The 20,947-nt window shown below is 38.4% G+C and overlaps 1 protein-coding gene across 1 annotated transcript in view; it reads right to left on the reverse strand.

Annotated features, from left to right (window-relative positions):
* Window positions 1-20,947, reverse strand: part of DCDC2 (doublecortin domain containing 2) — a 188,784-nt gene that overhangs the window by 90,769 nt on the left and 77,068 nt on the right. Inside the window, exon 7 of the mRNA XM_003788334.2 lies at window positions 16,068-16,230. Coding sequence (XP_003788382.1) covers window positions 16,068-16,230 — 163 coding nt within the window. The remainder of the gene's footprint in view (window positions 1-16,067; window positions 16,231-20,947) is intronic.

A 20,947-nucleotide genomic window follows, 5' to 3' on the forward strand; every position in this document is an offset into this window, starting at 1 on the left:
TAACACTCCTCTTACAGAGCTGGATAGATCCTCTAAACAGAAATTAAACAAAGATATAAGGGACTTAAATGAGACCCTAGAGCAACCGTGCTTGATAGACCCATATAGAATACTCCATCCCAAAGATAAAGAATATACATTCTTCTCATGGATAAGACTGGAACATTCTCTAAAATTGATCATGTTCTAGGCCACAAAACAAACCTCAGCAGAATCAAAAGAATTGAAATTTTACCTTGTATCTTCTTAGACCACAAGGCACTCAAGGTGGAACTCAACTCCAACAAAAACCTTCAACCCCACACAAATGCATGGAAATTAAACAACCTTCTGTTGAATGACAGTTGGGTGCAGGAAGAAATAAAAGAGGAAATCAGTAACCTTGAGAACAACAACAATGAAGACAGAAGTTGCCAAAACCTGTGGGATACTGCAAAAGCAGTTCTAAGAGGAAAATTTATCGCTTTAGATGCCTACATTCAAAAAACAGAAAGAGAGCACATCAACAAACTCACAAGCCATCTTACGGAATTGGAAAAAGTAGAACAGCAGAAGAAAAGAAATATCCAAAATTAAATCAGAGATCGATGAAATTGAAAACAAAAGAATCATTCAGAAAGTTGATGGAACAAGGAGTTGGGTTTTTGAAAAAATAAATAAAATAGATAAACCTTTGGCCCAACTAACTAGAAATAGAAAAGTAAAATCTCTAGTAACCTCAATCAGAAATGATCAAGGGGAAATAACAACTGATGTCACAGAGATACAAGAGATCATCTCTGAATACTACCAGAAACTCTATGCTCAGAAATTTGACAATGTGAAGGAAATTGACAATATTTGGAATCTCACCCTCTCCCTAGACTTAGCCAGGAAGAAATAGAGCTCCTGAACAGACCCAATTTCAAGCACTGAAATCAAAGAAACAATAAAAAATCTTCCAGCAAAAAAATGCCCTAGTCTGGATAGCTTCACACCATAATTCTATCAAACCTTCAAAGAAGAGCTTATTCCTATACTGCAGAAATTATTCCAAAAAATTGAGGAGGAAGGAATCTTCTTCAACATGTTCTATGGAACAAACATTACCTTGATACCAAAACCAGGAAAAGACCCAACTACAAAGGAGAATTTCAGACCAATTTCACTAATGAATATAGATGCAAAGATTCTCAACAAAATCCTAGCCAATGGATTACAGCTTATCATCAAAAAAGTCATACATCATGATCAAGTAGATTTCATCCCAGGGATGCAAGGCTGGGTTAATATACCCAAGTCCATAAACATTACCCACCATATCAACAGAAGCAAAAACAAAGACCACATGATCCCTTCAATAGATTCAGAAAAAGCATTCAATAAAATCCAGCATCCTTTTCTAATTAGAACACTAAAGAATATAGGCATAGGTGGCACATTTCTGAAACTGATCGAAGCTATCTATGACAAACCCACAGCTAATATTTTACTGAATGGAGTAAAACTGAAAGCTTTTCCTCTTAGAACTGGAACCAGACAAGGTTGTCCTCTGTCACCATTACTATTCAACATAGTGCTGGAAGTTCTAGCCAATACAATTAGGCAAGACAAGGAAATAAAGGGCATCCAAATGGGAGCAGAGGAGGTTAAACTCTCCCTCTTTGCTGATGATATGATCTTACACTTAGAGAACCCCAAGGACTCAACCACAAGACTCCTGGAAGTCATCAGAAAATACAGTAATGTCTCAGGATATAAAATTAATGTCCACAAGTCAGTAACCTTTGTTTACGCCAATAACAACCAAAAATGAGAGGCTAACTAAGGACACAACTCCCTTCACTATAGCTTCAAAGAAAATGAAATACCTAGGATTATACCTAACAAGAGAGGTGAAGGACCTCCATAAAGAAAATTATGAAACCCTAAGAAAAGAAATAGCAGAGGACATTAACAAATGGAAGAACATACCATGCTTATGGCTAGGAAGAATCAACATTGTTAAAATATCTATACTTCCCAAAGCAATCTGCCAATTCAATGCCATTCCTATTAAAATACCAACATTGGACTTTTAAGACTTGGAAAAAATGATTCTGCATTTTGTATGGAACCAGAAAAAAAAATCCATATAGCTAATGCAGTTCTTAGTAATAAAAACAAAGTCAGGGGCATTAGCATACCAGATTTTAGGCTGTACTACAAAGCCACAGTGATCAAGACAGCATGGTACTGGCACAAAAAATAGAGACATAGACATTTGGAATCTAATAGAAAACCAGGAAATGAAACTAACATCTTACAACCACCTAATCTTCGATAAACCAAACAAGAACATACACTGGGAGAAAGACTCTCTATTCAATAAATGGTGCTGGGAGAACTGGATATCCACATATAAAAGACTGAAACTGGACCCACACCTTTTTACACTCACAAAAATTGATTCAAGATGGATAAAGGACTTAAATTTAAGGCATGAAACAATAAAAATCCTCAAAGAAAGCATAGGAAAAACATTGGAAGATATTGGCCTGGGGAAAGACTTTAAGAAGAAGACTACCATGGTAATTCCAACAACAAAAATAAACAAATGGGACTTAATTAAAGTGAAAAACATCTGTACATCTAAGGAGACAACAACCAAAGCAAATAGACAACCTACAAAATGGAAAAGAATATCTGCATATTTTAAATCAGACAAAAGCTTGATAACCAGGATTTATAGAGAACTCAAATTAATCCACATGATAAAAGCCAACAATACCATATATCAGTGGGCAAGAGAGATGAACAGAACCTTCTCTGAAAGAAAACAGATGAATTACTAGCAATCATATGAAAAAATGCTCATCTTTCCTAATTTATTAGAGAAATGCAAATCAAAACCACCCTGAGGTATCATCTAACCCCAGCGAGAATGGCCCACATCAAAACTGCAGATGCTGGCATGGATGTGGAGAGAAAGGAACACTTTTACACTGCTGGTAGGACTGCAAACTAATACAACCTCTTTGGAAGGAAGTTTGGAGAACCTTCAAAGAACTCATGCTAGATCTCCCATTTGATCCTTCAATCCCATTACTGGGCATCTACCCAGAAGGAAAAAAAACTCTTTTATCATAAGGACACTTGCACTAGAGTGTTTATCGCAGCTCAATTTACAATTGCTAAAATGTGGAAACAGCCTAAATGCCCACCAACCCAGGAATGGATTAACAAGCTATGGTATATTTGTACCATGGAATACTATTCAGCCATTTAAAAATATGGAGACTTTACAGCCTCTGTATTAACTTGGATGGAAGTGGAACACATTATTCTTAGTAAAACATCACAAGAATGGAGGAGTATGAATCCTATATCCTCAATTCTTATACGAGAATTAATGACCTAGTACACAGTGGGGGGTGGGGGAACAGGAGAGTAGAGAAAGAGAGAAGGGGGGAAGGAAGAGCAGAGAGGGAAGGAGGGAGGGGTGGGGGTCTCCTCAGTGTATGACACACCTTTTGGGGGCAAGACATAATTAGAAGAGGGACTTTACCTAACAAATGCAATCCATATAACCTGATTTCTTGTACCCTCAATGAATCCCCCAACGATTAAAAATAAAGAAGTACTTCTGAGTCTCTAACTCAATTTTAAGCTTCAAGAGAAGCAAACAAACTACAAGGTTCTCCCCCTCCATTTTTATGCCTCTCCTCTGAGTACTTGCCATGCTGATAATGAAATGTGGGGGAACCTGGAAGTAAGATTAAGCTAAAAGCTAACTGACATGAAAGAGAATGAATGTTTAAGGTTATTTTTAATATTTTAAATTTTTATTAGAACAAGAAATGATTATGTCTTCTCAGTTGACCTCTTTCTTCTCTCTTTCTACTCCTTTCTATTCCTACTGATCCTCTTTAACTCCTTTAGTACTCTCTCAACAGACTTCTGCTTTTGGCCTCAGATGAGAATGTCAACTAAGTCTTGGAAGGGAGAGGGAGAAAAGCTATGAGACAATTACCAGGGAACCATGAACTCCTAATAACAGGAGATCCGACCTCCCATCTCTGGAATTCTCATTTCTGGTACTAAAGTCCCTTATCTCTGGCTTGGAAATGAGTCCAGAGTAATTCATATCTCCTTTCCTAGAAAACTGCTCTTCACTGATAGCCTCTTCTGGCACTTTCTAATTTACAAAAGTGTTTCTTCATTCATTTTCATTAGTGTTCCATTATTATAAAAATGCTAAATAACCACAATTGTGCTTCTAAATTATAACCTCAGGGTGAACCTGAGAATAAAGTCTAATGAGAATTTGATTATTTTTCCAACTAATCTCTAAAAATTAAACCAGCAACTTGCAGTTGAACAGAAATTTTATTCCTCTGTCCCTTCTGTCTGAGGCTTGCTCAGAGAATAAAAATTCCTAAGAGGTGAATTCATCCACCTAAAAGTTATAGAGTGCTATACTAATTAGATCTGGAACTCTGCATTAGTTAACAAACCTTACCAGATTGAAAATGTAATAAATCTCAAACATGCTGGGACAAAATGCCAGGGAAAATAGGAGACCATTTGTCAGTGATGGTGCTCACTGGTTCTTTTTAAGTTTCTGTCCTGGGAGACTACTCTTGTCTCCCAGAACAATGATAGCCTGCACCACTTATTCCAAAATTGGACTGAATTATTGAAAACTTTGATACCAATGAAGGAAAAATGATAGAATTCTTTAATTTAATAAAAATAGTCATTGTTCCCTTTTGCACCTAATACATTTTTGGTCTAGTCTGACATGGGAACTGTCTGTTCTTTTAATTGGATCTTTTTTGTAGTATTACTGCTAAAGAAGAATAGTCATTCATTTTAGGGTTGCAAAATTTTCACCTCATACAGAAAGAATAATTTTAGAATTCTCAGCTATCAGCTCTCTATATCCCTAGGGAAGTACATTAAATCAATTTTCTTGCTATTAGTTTTTGATGTTAAACTGCTCTACAGAATGACTCCAGCTCTGTTTTTGATCTGAGATGTTAATGCTTTTTTACTTTTACTGATGCTATATACACAAGGTTTACAAAATGACACTAGGGACAAGGTATGGAAAGTCGCTGCATTGATAGGATAAAGGGCTTGGTGCCCTGTGTTTGGTCTTAGCTTTATTTAAATTTACACAAAATTATTCCAGCACATTTAAGCTACAGACGACTACTGATTAACATCACTGGGAAAATTCTAAATTTGGGGGCAGGGGTGAGGCAAAGGGCCTTGGTTTGCTTTCTGTGATGCCTTGGAAAATAAACAGCTGCCATTTATTAAATGCCAATGGCTTGTAGCAAACCTTTCCATACTTTACTTTTCAGAACCATAAAATGGAAATAATAAGTACTACCTGCCTCTCAGTGTTTGCACTATAAAACACAAGTGACATAATTAGAAGTATAAGGGCCATTCCAATGTTTTTAATCTCTACCTCTTCCTATACTTGCTCCCTGAGGATCAGGGTTGATACTTCCCTTCCTAGTCTGTGGGTTCTTCCTAGGGAAACTTCTCGCTTCAACTCAAACCTATTGGCTGATGACCCACAGATCTATACCCATAAGGAGAGTCTTTCTCCAGACTCATAATCCCAGCTGATCCAAGTACAGTTCTACTGGATTGCATACAGGTCCCTTTAGCTCAACATGTACAGTCTACTCATGTAGACTGGGAGTTACTCACACTCCCTGGGAGTTAATGGCACCAACCATCCCTCTCCTTCATTACCAAGGCCAAAATACTCAGTATACCCTTATAAGGATCTCATATACTCTCCATACCTTCCCATAGGATTTTAGATTATATTCATTCTGTCATCTACATATTTCTCAAACCTGTCCTTCTTTCTCTGTCACTGTCTCAACTATCAAAGACTGCTGAGTCCTTCATCATTCCTTTCCTTTCCCACATACCTAATCTACTTCTAGATTTCAGACCTCAGGAAATTCCTTTCTCATCCACAATCCACACAATTTATCATCAGTTCTATCTCTAAAATTCAAGGGCATGTCATTCCCTTCCAGGGCTTTCTGAAGCTCACAGTTGAAATTTTAGCCATTCCATGGAGGCAACCTGATGAAGTTGTTCTAGGAACACAGACCATGAGACTATTCAAAGTTGGACTTGGATTTTATCCCCTTGATTTATAATCTTTGCAACCATCGGCAAGTCACTACAATACCTTCCTGGTAGGACTTCTTGAGAAATGTGAGGATGTGTGATATGTATAAAGTGCTATAAGTAGGCACCAAAAATAGTATTATTACTTCCATTATGTTTTTACTTTTCTCTCTCATTATCTTCTCTATATATCAACATTCTCAGAACAAGATTTTCTCGCTAATAAATAAATAAATAATTTCAAGTGAAAAGTAGCTCCAACCAAGAATTTTATGTCTACCAAACTAAAAATTAAATGTGAAAATATGACAAAGACATTTTCAGACTTCTTGGGTCTCGAAAAGTAATAATCATCTCTCTAACCATTCTCCAGAAAATACTTAAGAATATGTTCTGCCAAAATGAGTTTAGCCAAAAAGTAGGTCGGCAAAATACCCTGGAAATGGCGTCTACACAAAAGAGAAGCGAAAGGAATTCCCAGAATCATAGTGAAAGGTAATCTAAGAAAATGTGTGTGCCACGGGCCTATGAAGCAAACTTTGCAGACTGGATCTGAGGGCTCTACAAGAGAGGGTTTCAAGAAAACAATTAATGACTTTGGAAAGCTTCCTCAATGAATAGCCAGTGAGTTCTGCTCTAGGCATTTTGTAAAACATCACCAGTTCCATGCTCCAGATCCTGTCTCTGAAGATGGCCTACAGAAATGAGATCCATTTTTATGGTTGCTTGCTTTTTTAAGATGGTTGCTTCATTCTGTTGCCCAGGCTGGAATGTGCAATCACAGCTCCATGCAGCCTCACCTTCCTGGGGTCAGATGATCCTCCCACCTAAGCCTCCCAAGTAGATAATTTCTTAAAATTATTGGTCTCACTTTGTTGCCCAGGCTTATCTTGAACTCCTGGCCTCAAATAACCTCCACCCTGGCCTCCCAAAGTGCTGGAGGCATAGGTGACAGCAACTGTGGTTGGCCATTTTTGTGCCAAGCATGTTTTTAGAAAGGACTTGATTCAGCCATTAACCAAGCATAAGAGAACGCTATGTAATCTTTCTCTGGAAGCTAAGAATTTAAAAATCTAATAATTTAAATTGTACATGTATGTCTATCTGCCATTAGCTGTGTGGTCTCTACATACAAATACAACCTAAAGGAATACAAGGTGCTAAAAAGATGGTTTTAAGAGTGGCACGTGTATTTGTCTGTGTGTGTATGTGTAGTGTGTGAGTATATAGGTGTGATATGTGTGTGTTTGTGTGGTGTGTGGTATCTGTGTATGTGTGTAGTGTGTTATGATTACAAAGCATAAAGAAAGCTTTCTCAGTAGAAGGGGTGCCAGACCCAAGGCAGAATCTAAGAAGTTTTCCTCATCTTGACCCTAAATCCACCATCTTATTCAGGGGAGTATTCTACCTTCTCTCCCAACTATCACAAAATCTTATTAAATTACTTTACAACCATTAAGGGAACACAAATTTAATGAGGCACAGTAGAAAATAAACAGTGGCCTGGCCTCTTCCTGTAATTTTTCAATTTATGTGAACATAAAGGCTTTCAAATGCATGCTGTCAATTTTCTTTTATTTTTCCCATCACTAATAAACATGATTATTGGTCCCTGTGTGTACACACCATCCTGAATTAATATACTATGTGTTGATCAATGGGACAGCAGACTATAGCCCTGAAAAACACAGGATCCAGAGTTATAGCTCCTGGGTTTGCTTTCACGTAGGCCTAGGCAGCAGCCTGCCCAGGCTGAGAGAGTGGGTCTACGTAGGTTTCTGCTGTTCACTGCTTGCTCCATCACAGGCAAACTTAACCCTTCAGGGCTTTAGTTTCTTTGTCAGTAACATGGATATAATGGTAACAGTGACAGCTACTTCATCAGGCTACTGTGAAGATCAGTGAGAGTGTATACTCAAAGTCAAGTCCCTCGCACACAGCAAGCACCTAGAAAATGTCAGCTGTTCATGTTACTTACTGACTTGATTAAAACCACAGAAAGAAGGTGTCTCACTTAATTTACACGAGAAATTCCCCATGCCCCACAATCATCAGGTAATATGTAGAAATACTTTGCCTATTTGAATACCCCAAAGCTTCTCAAATGGTGCTCTACAGAATAATCTCACCAGATGCTTCTCAGTATCAAGGATCCAAAGTATGAAGAAGCATGGGGTATCTCCAACAAAAGGCTCTGAGATCCTGCAGCAAAGAAAACGACTTACATTTTTATAATCTAACAATGCCCAAATTTATAATTGGATATGGAACTCTCATGACTAGAAGCATCTCCCAGTGAAAAGAGGATTTTCTTAAGTCATTTTAAAGGTAATGAAATCTTTTCCAATTTCACAGAAGCAATCTGGTATTATCACCCCACTGTATACAACAGGAATGCATGGGTAGCTTTAGATCCATGATGCTCAAAAGTACTTTACAGATATTTTATCTTTGTCTTTATCTCCACAGTGATAGTATACTGCATGTGACTTGCAATAAAGGTTACATCTTATTTTGAAAACAACTAGGGCAACAGAGAAGAATAAAAATAGAGTTCATATATAAAATAGGCCACAGTCTTCAAAGGAGTCCTAGGATGTTATGTGAGTGGGGCAATCTCCCTTCCCTGTCTTGTAGTACCAAATAGTGTTTAGTAATTGTCTCAGACATACATCTAAGCAGAAATGGCCTTTGTTCTCTCAGACAGTATTGATACAGAGGACTGAGAAATGACTAAATATCAAGAAGGGAAAAATGTCCAAGTTTGCAACATAAAACACATTTTGGTATTTAGAAATGGTGAGTGGAGTCGGGTCACTGAAATAGAGGAGGTGAATTGTTTCTATGTTATTAAAGAAAATTTCCTGGTAAAGATATAACTATGAATATTGTTCAAAAATGTGTAAGTGGTGAGCAATTACAACCAAGGAGAGAAAACTGGTGATGAGCTGAGTGTGTGGTGCTGAGTAAGTGTTCAATAAATATTTCTTGAGAAATGAGAGTGGTGACCTAGGAAAGGGAGTGAGTTCACAGCCTACGTCATGAGGCACAGGGACGGAAATTCAGGTACAGACACAGGATTGGCTAGTAAGAGTTTAAGTCCTGGGATATTCAGGTAACTGTAGAAAATACAAGATTTGGTCATTTGATAAATAAACTTGAGGTCAGCCTCAAAAACAGCCACCTTCTTGAAAGTTCCCCAATCCTGGGAAAGTGGGTCTGAAGGCTGATGACAGACTCAGTCTCCACCTGGGATGTGTGAGAACATTATGACACCAGACTGCTGAAAAGGAAAAGCTCCTTGTCAGTCATCTCTGTTTGAAAAGGGAATAGGAAATACTGAAAAAATGGAAAAGGAGAAAACTGGGAGCTCCCCAGATCTTTCAGCTAAGCTTCAGGATCTGCCGTGATATGTCAACACTAAAGGAAGACAGGTCAGAGCACGTACACCAGAAAGTGTCTCTCACTCCACACCCAGACCCCACACAGACAATCATATGGGCACAGCCTCCTCCAACAATTTCCAGAAATCACTAATCGTTGATATTATCCTTTAACTCCGGGTAAACTGATTTCTCCTCTTTCCCCCTCATTTGCAAAGCTAGGGAAATGCTGTTTGTCTTTTTAAGGATTTGTAATGAAGCTTATAAAATATCAAATTAAAATCCAGCACTGAGATGTTCTACATGTCGTATCAGCATTTTGTCATTGTTCAATGCTTGCAGTTAGTAGCCCTGAATTTCAGCTGTCACCACAACATAGGTATAATTGGCCCACACACATTCTCTCTCTCTCAACAAATACTAACCGTGTCCTAGCCACTCTGCTTATCAGCATTTTTTACATGTAAACTATGGCCAAGGAACTGCTGAGACTCTAAAGGACCAGGCCCTATCTAGGTCTTATGTACTAAAAATACCTATTTAAAATAAGTTTCAGTGATATCTTCCAAAGGTTTGGAAATATCTATATAATTCAATATCTCACAAACTTTTCCTTTTGATAACAAAAAGCATCTTTACACTCCAACCCTGGGCTAACATTAAAAAAAAAAACAAAAACCCAAAAGAATTTACTGAAGAGGCCCCAACCCTATATCAGCTATAAAAAGAATGCATCTCACACAGTGCTTCTCTATCCAGTGAACAAAGTGAAGGATATGAAAAGCACCCTTTTCTAAAAAGAGCTAGTATTGTACTCCGCTCACACTGAGATGTGCATCTACTGGTATTCAGCCAGCCTTTAATTTGTCAGTCTCTCAGGACTGAAGTAGATAAAAAAGTATACATCTAAAACTAACTTTTATTAATAAACAGAATTTGATTTCCACAATAAACCATCAAGAAATTAATAAACCTCTAGCTGTACAGAATTTTGTTGTACAATATGTCATTCCCAATAAGTGGATCATCAAGGCATGAAAAAAATGCTGATCTTATAATTTTTTATCATCATGAGTACTTGATGTAATAAAACCTGATCCATGTCCCACAGTACAAACTGTCATTGAAATGTGAAGTTGTTGTGACCAACAATGAAATAGAAAACCCGTATCTCCCTGTCATAAGGCAAGTGTGGTGATAGGAGACACCAGCAAATCATAAATCTTAACTCAGCTTATGAAACAAAACCAGTGTGCTGCTTTTACGAATTCCCCTTGGTGCCTTCCTGCATACTTTCTTCCAGTATGAGATATCCCTTAGAGCAGCAGTTCTCAACCTGTGTGTTGCGACCCACAGGAACTGTATTAAAGGGTTGCAGCATTAGGAAGGTTGAGAACCACTGCCTTAGAGGATAAGATATAGGAGAGCAAGCGCATTTACCTAATGTGCTGCCAGTTTTATCTTCAGAGTCTCTTGTGACTGGGAACCATGCAAGTACCTGAGCTGGTTCATGGCTGGTCCAAAGAAGCTCAAATTTCAGTGCCCTGTGACTCTCATGACGGACTGCAGTGATGCTTTGTGTCTGGATTGATGCAGGAAATCCACATGTCAGTTGCAGCTATTAGGAAATTCAAGCGCATGACAGCTCAAGGGGAGTCACAAGGTCCTAACATTCAGACATCCTTCTGCTGGCACTGCATCTGCTCCCAGTCAGTCATCAGCAGGCTAAATATCACAAGTTCCTTGGGAACCCTCACATAATGACAGAGGGAATAAACCGAGAACTGCATCAAGAAGGAAACTTGCCCGTGTGTGTGAGCACACGTGCGCCCACTCATGCAACTGGAAAGAGAACCATATCCTTCAAAAGGCAACCCTTACTTCTGCTTACATGTCAATACTCCACCTTTTAACAGTACTTCTAATTACCATACAAAGTAAGTCCTAGCAATATAGACCAAGCTATATTCTCTGCAGCCTTTCCAATGTTTCTGTGTTCCAAAGGTTTTAAATGCACTAAATATTTTCATGTACCAAATATTAATAACACCAGGGAATATAGCCAATCACCCAAAATGCAATTTCAAAACAACCATCACAACTATTTTGATCATAGTGGAGAATTTAGCTAGTTACTGGCATCTGAAACATATCTCAAGGCACTGCAACTCAAGTGGAAAGTGTAACAAAAACATGTGCTAGCCAGTTAAGCTGGTATTTAAATGCAGCACTAAAAATGCATTTCACACCCAGCTTCATCAATCACCAACCAATCTTACTTTGCATCTTGGCCACCAAAGGAAAATGGGATTTGTTTCCCTGAAGAAATATGTCACTGCTCTGCTTGCATTATTAAGCTTTACTATTACAGAGAGAAACAGAGTCAAAAAAAAAAAAGAAAGAAAGAAAGAAAGAAAAAAGGGAAAGAGAACTAAAATTAGACCCAGGTTGCCATCTACAGACTAATATTAGCATTGCTCATTCATACAGCAGGTGATATCTGAACATGTGTAAATATCAGCAATTAAAAAAAGGACAAATGTAACTAATATCTGAATTATAAGACAGTTAAGATAGTCATGAAATCTCTCTTTTCTAATTAAGATGAAAACAGTATACAGATAAAGAACACTAGATCAAATATTTGCACAATTTAACATATGCTGGAAAATAATTATAGATATTCACCCTAACCCTAAAATGTAACACTTTAACATAAAACCGGACAGCTTAAATAATATAAAATTTTAAATATATTGTAAGTATAAAAATCTATGTAGATTTCATCTCTAAAACCACATTCTCCCATTTTTTTAACTCATGATCTTCAGTCAACACACTCTTCCCTTAGATTTTCCACACTCTTCACTTATCATTTTCACCTTTCTAAAGAGTAAGAGCACCCTTGAGACATTGAGTATCCAAAAACACACACTTGCTCTTAATAGAAGACATTAAAGTAAAAAAGCAACTTCAGTAATAAATGCCTTAAGGAGTAAGATAGAAAGATATTATAATCTGGAAATATTCTGTAGCCAAAGCCACCTGCAGGGAGAGCCATTCAGAAAAAAAAAAAGCTCAAGTTTTAGTAGTATGGATTTAAGCTTAAGCTTATCAAGTGACAATTTAAAGAACTGCACAAAATCTTTTTGCATTTTTCCTAGAAGAAATTGTTTTTGGAACCACGATTCATATTCCAGATTATATGTTCTTTCTATCAAGATAAAATGATAAAAATGCTTCATTTAAATTCTTAACTATGCTTCTGGATCAGTGGCACAAGCCTCTTACAGAAAAAAAAATTTTTTTTAGTCTCTAAAACTTTCATTTAAAAGGCAACCAGAAGTTGTTTCACATACGATGAGATCCAGCAGTTTAAAACCCTATAATCTGCACACTATAAAACCACATTAAAAAATATACACATAAAATGGGCGGTTATCTGGGACAAACGCAGTATTCTCTAAAGACAAGGAAAGAATAGCTGAGGGCTTTTTACCTTCTCCTAGCATTTAAAAATATCAACTGCCTGAATGTGAAATATGTTTTGGTTATTTTCATGCCCATAAATACAAATGGTTGTTGAAAACTATTTGTGAATTTCTGCAAAAGCAAAAATACTGACAATCAACTTTTTTTTTTTTTTTAAAGACAGAGTCTCTCTTTGTCACCTTTGGTAGAGTGACGTGGCATCACAACTCACAGCAACCTCCAGCTCATGGGCTTAAGTGATTCTCTTGCCTTAGCCTCCTGAGTAGCTGGGACTATAGGTGCCCACCACAATGCCTGGCTATTTTTTGTTGCAGTTTGGCCAGGGCCGGGTTTTTGTGAACCCACCACCCTTGGTATATGGGGCCGGTGCCCTACTCACTGAGCCACAGGCGCTGCCCCAACAATCAACTTTTTAATAAAGGTTACTTTCCTTTGAACAAGGGATATGTCAAAACGCCCCTTATATTCCCAAGATTCTACCAACAGAGATAACCTGAAAAGATGATCATTCTCTTTCTTCCAAGGTATGTCTATTAAATCCAAAGGCTTTAAAAAAAAAAATACACTGGAAGTAGGAATAGGAATTTCAACAAACTGATAAGCGCTGCAGAGAAATGATGTAAATAATACCGTATAAAGTCTTTTAATCAAAAATAGGTCATGAAACGCTTAAAATGAGGTCTTTTGTTTAGTGAGTTTTAAGGTATTACCTTACCTTCCACAATTCATTCATCCAACGTTTATTAAATGCCTCAATCTATCAGACCTAGGCCAGTTACTTGAGATAAAAAAAAAAAATTGTAAGACACAGTCCCAGGCTTTGGGGGCTTCACAACCAGTAAGTATTAATTAAAATAAAATTTCCTTCTTTTTAATGTTGGCGGAATGACAGGTTCTTCTAGGTCTTCTTCTGTTTGGTTCCTACTACGTAATGGGAATTCGGTGAATAGCTGCTGACTATGTCACCCTGGTCCCCTTGTTTTCTTGTCACTGAAAAGGATTGTGCAAATTTGAAGTTAAGCAGGTCATTAAAAATAAATCTTCATATGAACTCACATTCTGCAGATACATAATGGGGCCAAAAATAGTTAAGTAAGTTGCCCAAGATCAACAGCAGATCTGGGACAAGAGTCTAGGACCCTTCACTTCCAGCTAATTTCCATCATTGAAATCTTTGACCATTTAGACCCCTTCCATTCCTTCTCTGTGGAATTGATTCATCCACTGTGCTTGTTCTTTTAACCTAGTCTCACACACCTTTCTTCTGACTCTTTAATCACTCATGCAGCTTCCTCTAAACCAGGGGTCCTCAAACTTTTTAAACAGGGGGCCAGTTCACTGTCCCTCAGACCGTTGGAGGGCCGGACTGCGGGCCCTGGGATGAGTCGGCTGCTAAGCGGGACAGGTAGAGGCAGCAAAAACACCTGGCGGGCCTGATAAATGTCCTCAGCGGGCTGCATGTGGCCCACTGGCCGTAATTTGAGGACGCCTGCTCTAAACCCTCTCAGCGTTCAGGCTGTCTCCTGAGCTCTGAAGCCCACATTAGCTGTCATGCTAAGGACTCTTCGTATCCACTCTGAAAGAAGTGGTGCTCCCAGGTGGAAGGAGCACCACCCATGAATCTGAAACCTGATCCCATCCATCCTCTTCCTGGGCACCTCCCATGCCACTGGTGGTGTGTGGGTGAACCCCACGGTGGAAGGGAGAAGAGTCACGCCACTGGGAGGCTTCCCACCAAACTTCCTTGCCCTCAGCATCACTTCACTCTGAGACTATGCTTGGAATGAAACCAAAACTCAACCCTCTCCGTAAAAAGCTCATATGGAAGTTCACAATTTTCATTCTAGACTTCTTTAGTTCACGACACTTTTACCTCATATGAATGAAATCTCACACCAGACACAGTGCCTCATGCCTATGATCCCAGCCCTGTGGGAGGCCAAGGCAGGTGGATCACTTGAGTTCAGGAGTTCCCGACCAGCCTGAACAAGAGGGAGATCCTATCTCTAAAATTAGCCAGGTGGAGACTTCGCATTTGGATTCTCCCCCTCCGCTGCTGGGGGTTCCGTTCCCCTTTTCTGTTCTCCCTCTTTTGCTCATCATGCTTATCAATCTTTCTCCCTGTCAACTCTATAGTTGAAGGGAGAAACTCTCTAGTGAAGGGTCTTAGATTCTTCTCCCTGATAACTCTATCCTGTGGCTTAAAAAAAAAAAAAGGCCAGGCTCAGTGGCTCATACATGTAATCCTAGCACTCTGGGAGGCCATGGTGGGTAGATTGCCTGAACTCAGGAGTCTGAGACCAGCCTGAGTAAGAGTGAGACTCCCTTCACCACCAAAAATAGAAAAATTAACCAGGCATTGTGGTGGGCACCTGTAGTCCCAGCTACTCTGGAGGCTGAGGCAAGAGGATCACTGGAGCCCAAGAGTTTGAAGTTGCTGTGAGCTATGATGCCCTGGCACTCTATGGAGGGCAAAAAAATAAGACTCTCTCTAAGAAAAGGAAAAAAAATCTCAAACTAACATAAACTTTTTAAGATTTATTTTACACCATCTCTCACCTGGTAGTGTGAGATAAAACTACATAACTAATTTTGAAGCATATGTCATGGTTCATTGGTAAATTTTTGTGTGTATTTAGTATTTTCATGGATAGCAGTAAAATTATCAATATGTTTTTTCAGCAAAGGTGATCTGTGAATCATAAGAAATGAAGGCAAATGCTATGGACATTCAAAAAAGATGACCAATATAAAGAGTAGTTGGTAAAAGTGTTAATCAAACACTCTCGGCAGAAGATGGCAAATTTTACCATTTTTATAAGCCACCACAAGAAATATTTGATCACCAAACAAGGGTCCTCATAACACATCTAGTTAGAAATAGAAAATGAGTATGAAAAACAGTGACACCTCTCATACATAAAAAGTCCTCGCTAAAAGCTCTCATATATGACAATGAGGAGTACCTTTTGTTTTCAGGGGAAAACAGATCTATTCAAGAATTAAAATTCTATCACAGCCTTTAGATAAAAGTAATTAGTAATAGTAATATCATAACAAACTTACCACTATTTAGAATTATTTCTTGTGAATTCTTTAACTTTACATTTTGTTTCATTTTTGTCTGTTTTTCTGAATTCACTTCTTCTTTTTTCCCTTTCCTCTTGGGGGGCTGAGGAGATGAGTTGTCACTGGATCCAATAGTTGATTTGGACTGGCGATCGTTTCCCTAAATGGAAAAAGACCCTTATTATTGGTGGATGAATTCCCCAGGGATTCCCAATAAACACATGTCAATAATTAGAAGTAAACAGGCAGAGGCAAGGGATGTATCTTATTGATTCTGCAACTGCCCATCTTAATACCTACACTAATTCCAAATTTATCTTCCTAGAAGCAGAAAGGTCTAGCAGGGGAAAGAGAATAAAAACAAAAGCTAACAATTGTTGTCTACTTAGTATGTACCAGGTGTTCTATAAAAGTGTATTTCACTGAACCCTCCTCTAGCCCTGTGCGATGGGTACTGTTACCACTGAGCTGTATAGAGGAGCAGGTGAGGTTTAGACCACTGCACACAGCTAGTCAGGAGCAGAGCAGCTGCCTCCAGAGCCACTATAAATCCCAGCTGCCATCAATATCCTCTTTACCTGCACCTCTCTGAATAATCAGCAGGTGTCTGTTGGATGAGGAATAATGCATGCCCCTAGTTTGATCAAGTAATCTAGAAGTATGTTCTTAACTAGTTGCCACTGTGAATGAATGGATATTATCATACTAGCAGGCATACCCAAGCTTGTAGAAATCCTCCAATATTAATTTAGGTGTTGGTGACCATGATAGTCTCTGAGAATCACACATCCGGAGCCACACACAGACACTGCAGCTCAGGACCACAGGTCCCCTTTATTCCCAAGACAGCGGCACAGCCTGCTTGCTCCCCATACAAGGCAGCCACAAACAACGGTCCCCTCGTGCCTCTCACAATGAATGCCACAAATAAACTCCCAAGTACAAGAGTGAGACTGGGTTTTGGTAGCTCCTGTACTGCCCCAGTACAGCTCCTGGGTAACCGCATAATAGCCACTACAGCAGAGGCTCCTGCAAGGGACAGCCGTGCTGATGCTCAGCCACTGCTACACCAAGAAACTATCTCTCACTAAGGCAGTGTTGTCTCTCAGATGCTCAGGTGCTCAATTTACCTGAGAGTATAAGGTGTGAGGCTGCAAGTTGTGGAAAAAATGCACATTTCAGAGACACAGAGTACCTGGGCCAGCTACTACTCTGCCACTAACCACCCATGGGAACATGGGCTAACTCCTAACTGCTTTAAGCCTTGGTTTCCTCATCATTTGAATGGGGTCAGTGTACCTGTCTTTAGGTCTATGATGAGGATGAAAGGAGAAAGTGCTTAAAATACAGTGCCTACTTTCTCCACAAGCAGGGAGTTAATATCTTTTTCTTAAAAATTACATCAAATTCACACCATATTAGATGTAATCTTTATGCAACATCTGTACTATGCTAGTGTCTGAAAATAACTGTAGTAATATTAAACAAACAAGTCTGCCCAGAAAACTATTATAACTGTTCATTTTAAACATTTACATATTCAGTCATCCAGAAGCATTTAAATGGTTTTAGCCATCACCCAATTAGGAATAGGAAGATTCACAGCCTTACAAATGAAGTTATTTATGCTATTTTGTCGTAGCCTACAAGAAAATGAATTATGCATAGATTTATTAACAGTATGAAAACTTGTCCAAATCTATAATACTTTTGTGTAATTTAATTTCCTATTCCAACTGTAATTTAAACATACAATTTCCATTTAATTATTGCAGTAACTGCACCCAGAGGTTTTTTTTTTTCTCTTTTCTTTTCTCCAGTGATTCTTTCTTAAGAATCTTAAGGTCTGCTACACACTGTCTGGCAGAGGAAATAGATAAACGATTATACTGGAGATTCCAAAAACATAAGCCAAGTCTCAAGTTCCAGTTTATTACAGTGGAGTCTTTTCATTCCAAGATTTCAAAATTATAAGAGCGTTGGATAAAAGGAACAACCTTTCACAAGCAGTTAGCAAGGTCACTAGAATGTTCAGAGATGCCACTCAACTTGCAAGGACTAGAATAAAACCAAATGAATGAGAAACTTTAGATCTCAGCAAGATCATTTTTTACAGTTCTCTGGGAAAAATATCCTTCAAAAAAAGGGGTAAACAAGAGAGAAGCATAAGCCCCACTCTAGAGTGCCTAGGGATTAATACAATTTTAAAAGTCGCCTTTCTTGTTCAATATCCAGGGAAGCTGGATGTAAATGTATCACATTTCTGACAGGGACACTTGAAATTTCAGGGTGATTTTGGAGTGCTAAGGAAGACTAGTTGATTCAAATAACCACACAGCACCTATATCTGGCAATTGACACTCACTCCACTCATGCATTCAACTGCTGAGTAATACCTAACCTCCAGACACTCTGGAGTAAAAAGTAAACTAAACTAAGTGGGGAAAAAAACTGCTTTGAAATCAGAAAATTGAAAATAGGCTGGGTGTGGTGGCTCACACCTGACATCTCAGCACTTTGGGAGGCCAAGGTGGGAGGAGCACTTGAGGCCAAGAATTCAAGAATTCAACAGCCTGAGCAATCCAGTGAGACTTCTATCTCTACAAAAAATAATAATGATAATAATAATGATATTAGAAAAATTAGCAAAGCATGGTGGTGTGCACTTACAGTTCCAGCTACTTAGGAGGTTGAGGCAAAGGATCACTTGAACCCAGGAATTTGAGGTTGCAGTAAGCTATGCACTATAGCCTGGGCAAAAGATAAGACCTATCTCCAAAAAAAAAAAAAACCCTGAAATTAAATTTCATGCTTTTCTTTTTAAAAAGAGAAAAATGTGTGCTTTTCTTTTTAAAAAAGAAAGAAGTTGATTCATCCAAAGTGCTGATAATATAAAAATCCAAGCTTGATGGTATAAACGTGTAATCTTAGCTATTCCAGAAGCTGAGGCAGGAGGATTGCCCAAGAGTTCATGACAGCCTGGGCAACATAACAAGACCCTGTCTCTTAAAGAAAAAAGAAATTACATGATATAAATTTCACCATATATAAAGTATATATTTGTCTTACATACTTATAGATTATATGTGATTTACAAATAAATTATATATGATTAGTGGGACAGAGGGAAAAATCAAGAGGAGGAAGGATCATCTTTTTTTTTTTTTTTTTAAGCAAGAGTCCTTTATTGATCTGCCAGGCCAAGAGCAGGTTCACACCTCAAAGTCTCCTGACCAGGAGGGATCATCTTTTTTTTTTTTTTTTTTTTTTTTGTCAAAGCTTGTACAAATGACTTATAACTTGATTAAATGGATAGTCAGTGGTATTTGCAGGACATAGGAGATTGGGGAGTTCTGTCATCTCATACAGCTATCTCAGTAGACAAAATATCATTGAGTACCTTTTATGCACTATATACATATTAACATAAATATTTACCAATTTTATAAATAAGTCTTATTTTCACCATTTCATATATATAAAGAATTAACTTTTTCAAGGTCTAATTTTTCTACTACACTGTAGCATTCCAATGCCCAAAGCATTGGAAACATCTTTCAATGTTTTATAGCTTGACTCCCTGAAACAGGCATCCCAGAAGGAATAAATTATGGCTGTATGGGAAAGTGGAAGGAATCAAGAAACAGCCTAATTTTATAGGGTGTCCTACGAAGAAACTAGACCCTACACCATGCTTCAAACACTGTCCTTAATACAGGGTTCCCCAATTCAGGGCTAGAAAAGACCCCCAATTTCTAGGCCTGAGTGAACTCAGAAATCAGTCTCATCACAGAACCCCTTCTCTAGGCATGACCAGGCCCTTTCCAGACTGCATTCCTTGAGCTCCAGTAAGGTCACAAAAAAGCAGCCTAATCCATATTTCATCTGGGTGGTTCCTCCTAGAGTAGGAAGCACACGCTCTACTGCCTCCACTGGGGCAAGGACTGCAAGGACCCCATTCCCTTGCTAATTTTAGGATTATTTTCACCTACAGATTCTTGCCCAATGATGACATGTTCCAGATATACATTCCCCAACCCCCCCCCCGCTAAAGGATAGGAAAAGCAGTATATAACGCCTAAACCAATGGTTCTCAACCTGTGGGTCATAATCCCTTTGGGGGTCAAACGACCCTTTCACAGGAATCACCTAAATACATCCTGCATATCAGATATTTACATTATGATTCATAAGAGTAGCAAAATTATCTTATGAAGTAACAACAAAAGGAATTTTATGGTTGGGGGTCACCACAACATGAGGAACCATATTAAAGAATTGCAGCATTAGGAAGGTTGAGAACCACTGCCATAGATGGAAAGCCCACGTGGGCTTCCCACTTGGGATCCCTCTCCTTTGTTGGCAGAGGGTCTGTTCCCTCTCTTTCACTTACCTTTTTTATCAATTTTTCTTTCAACAAACTCTGTCCTTTCACTTACTTGCATAATCTGTGGTTTAATTCTTCAAAACCAGAGATCAAGGACCCAAAATAAATAAATTCCAATTACATCCTACCTTTTGCCTCACAGACATTTCAGCCTCTGGCTCAAACAAACAAACAAAGAAAAAAACAAATACAGCCTTTTAATTGCCCCTCACTCTACTAAGATTAGGAATTTTTTTTTTACCAGTTCCCTAGGTTCTTTCCAACAAGATCTCATCAAGTCAAGTTTCTTTCATTACCACAATAAGCCCATTTCCAGCCTCCCAAACATGCCAAAAACATATAGACCACAAAAATATCAAGTTTTAACAGATTGGCTGATTGGATACAGAAACTCAGACCAGACATCTGCTGTATTCAAGAATCGCACCTTACTTTAAAAGATAAATATAGACTCAGGGTAAAGGGATGGTCATCTATATTCCAGGCTAAT

The sequence above is a fragment of the Otolemur garnettii genome, unplaced genomic scaffold, assembly GCF_000181295.1.
Source record: "Otolemur garnettii isolate 467f Iridium unplaced genomic scaffold, OtoGar3 scaffold00026, whole genome shotgun sequence".
Classification (NCBI taxonomy): domain Eukaryota; kingdom Metazoa; phylum Chordata; class Mammalia; order Primates; family Galagidae; genus Otolemur; species Otolemur garnettii.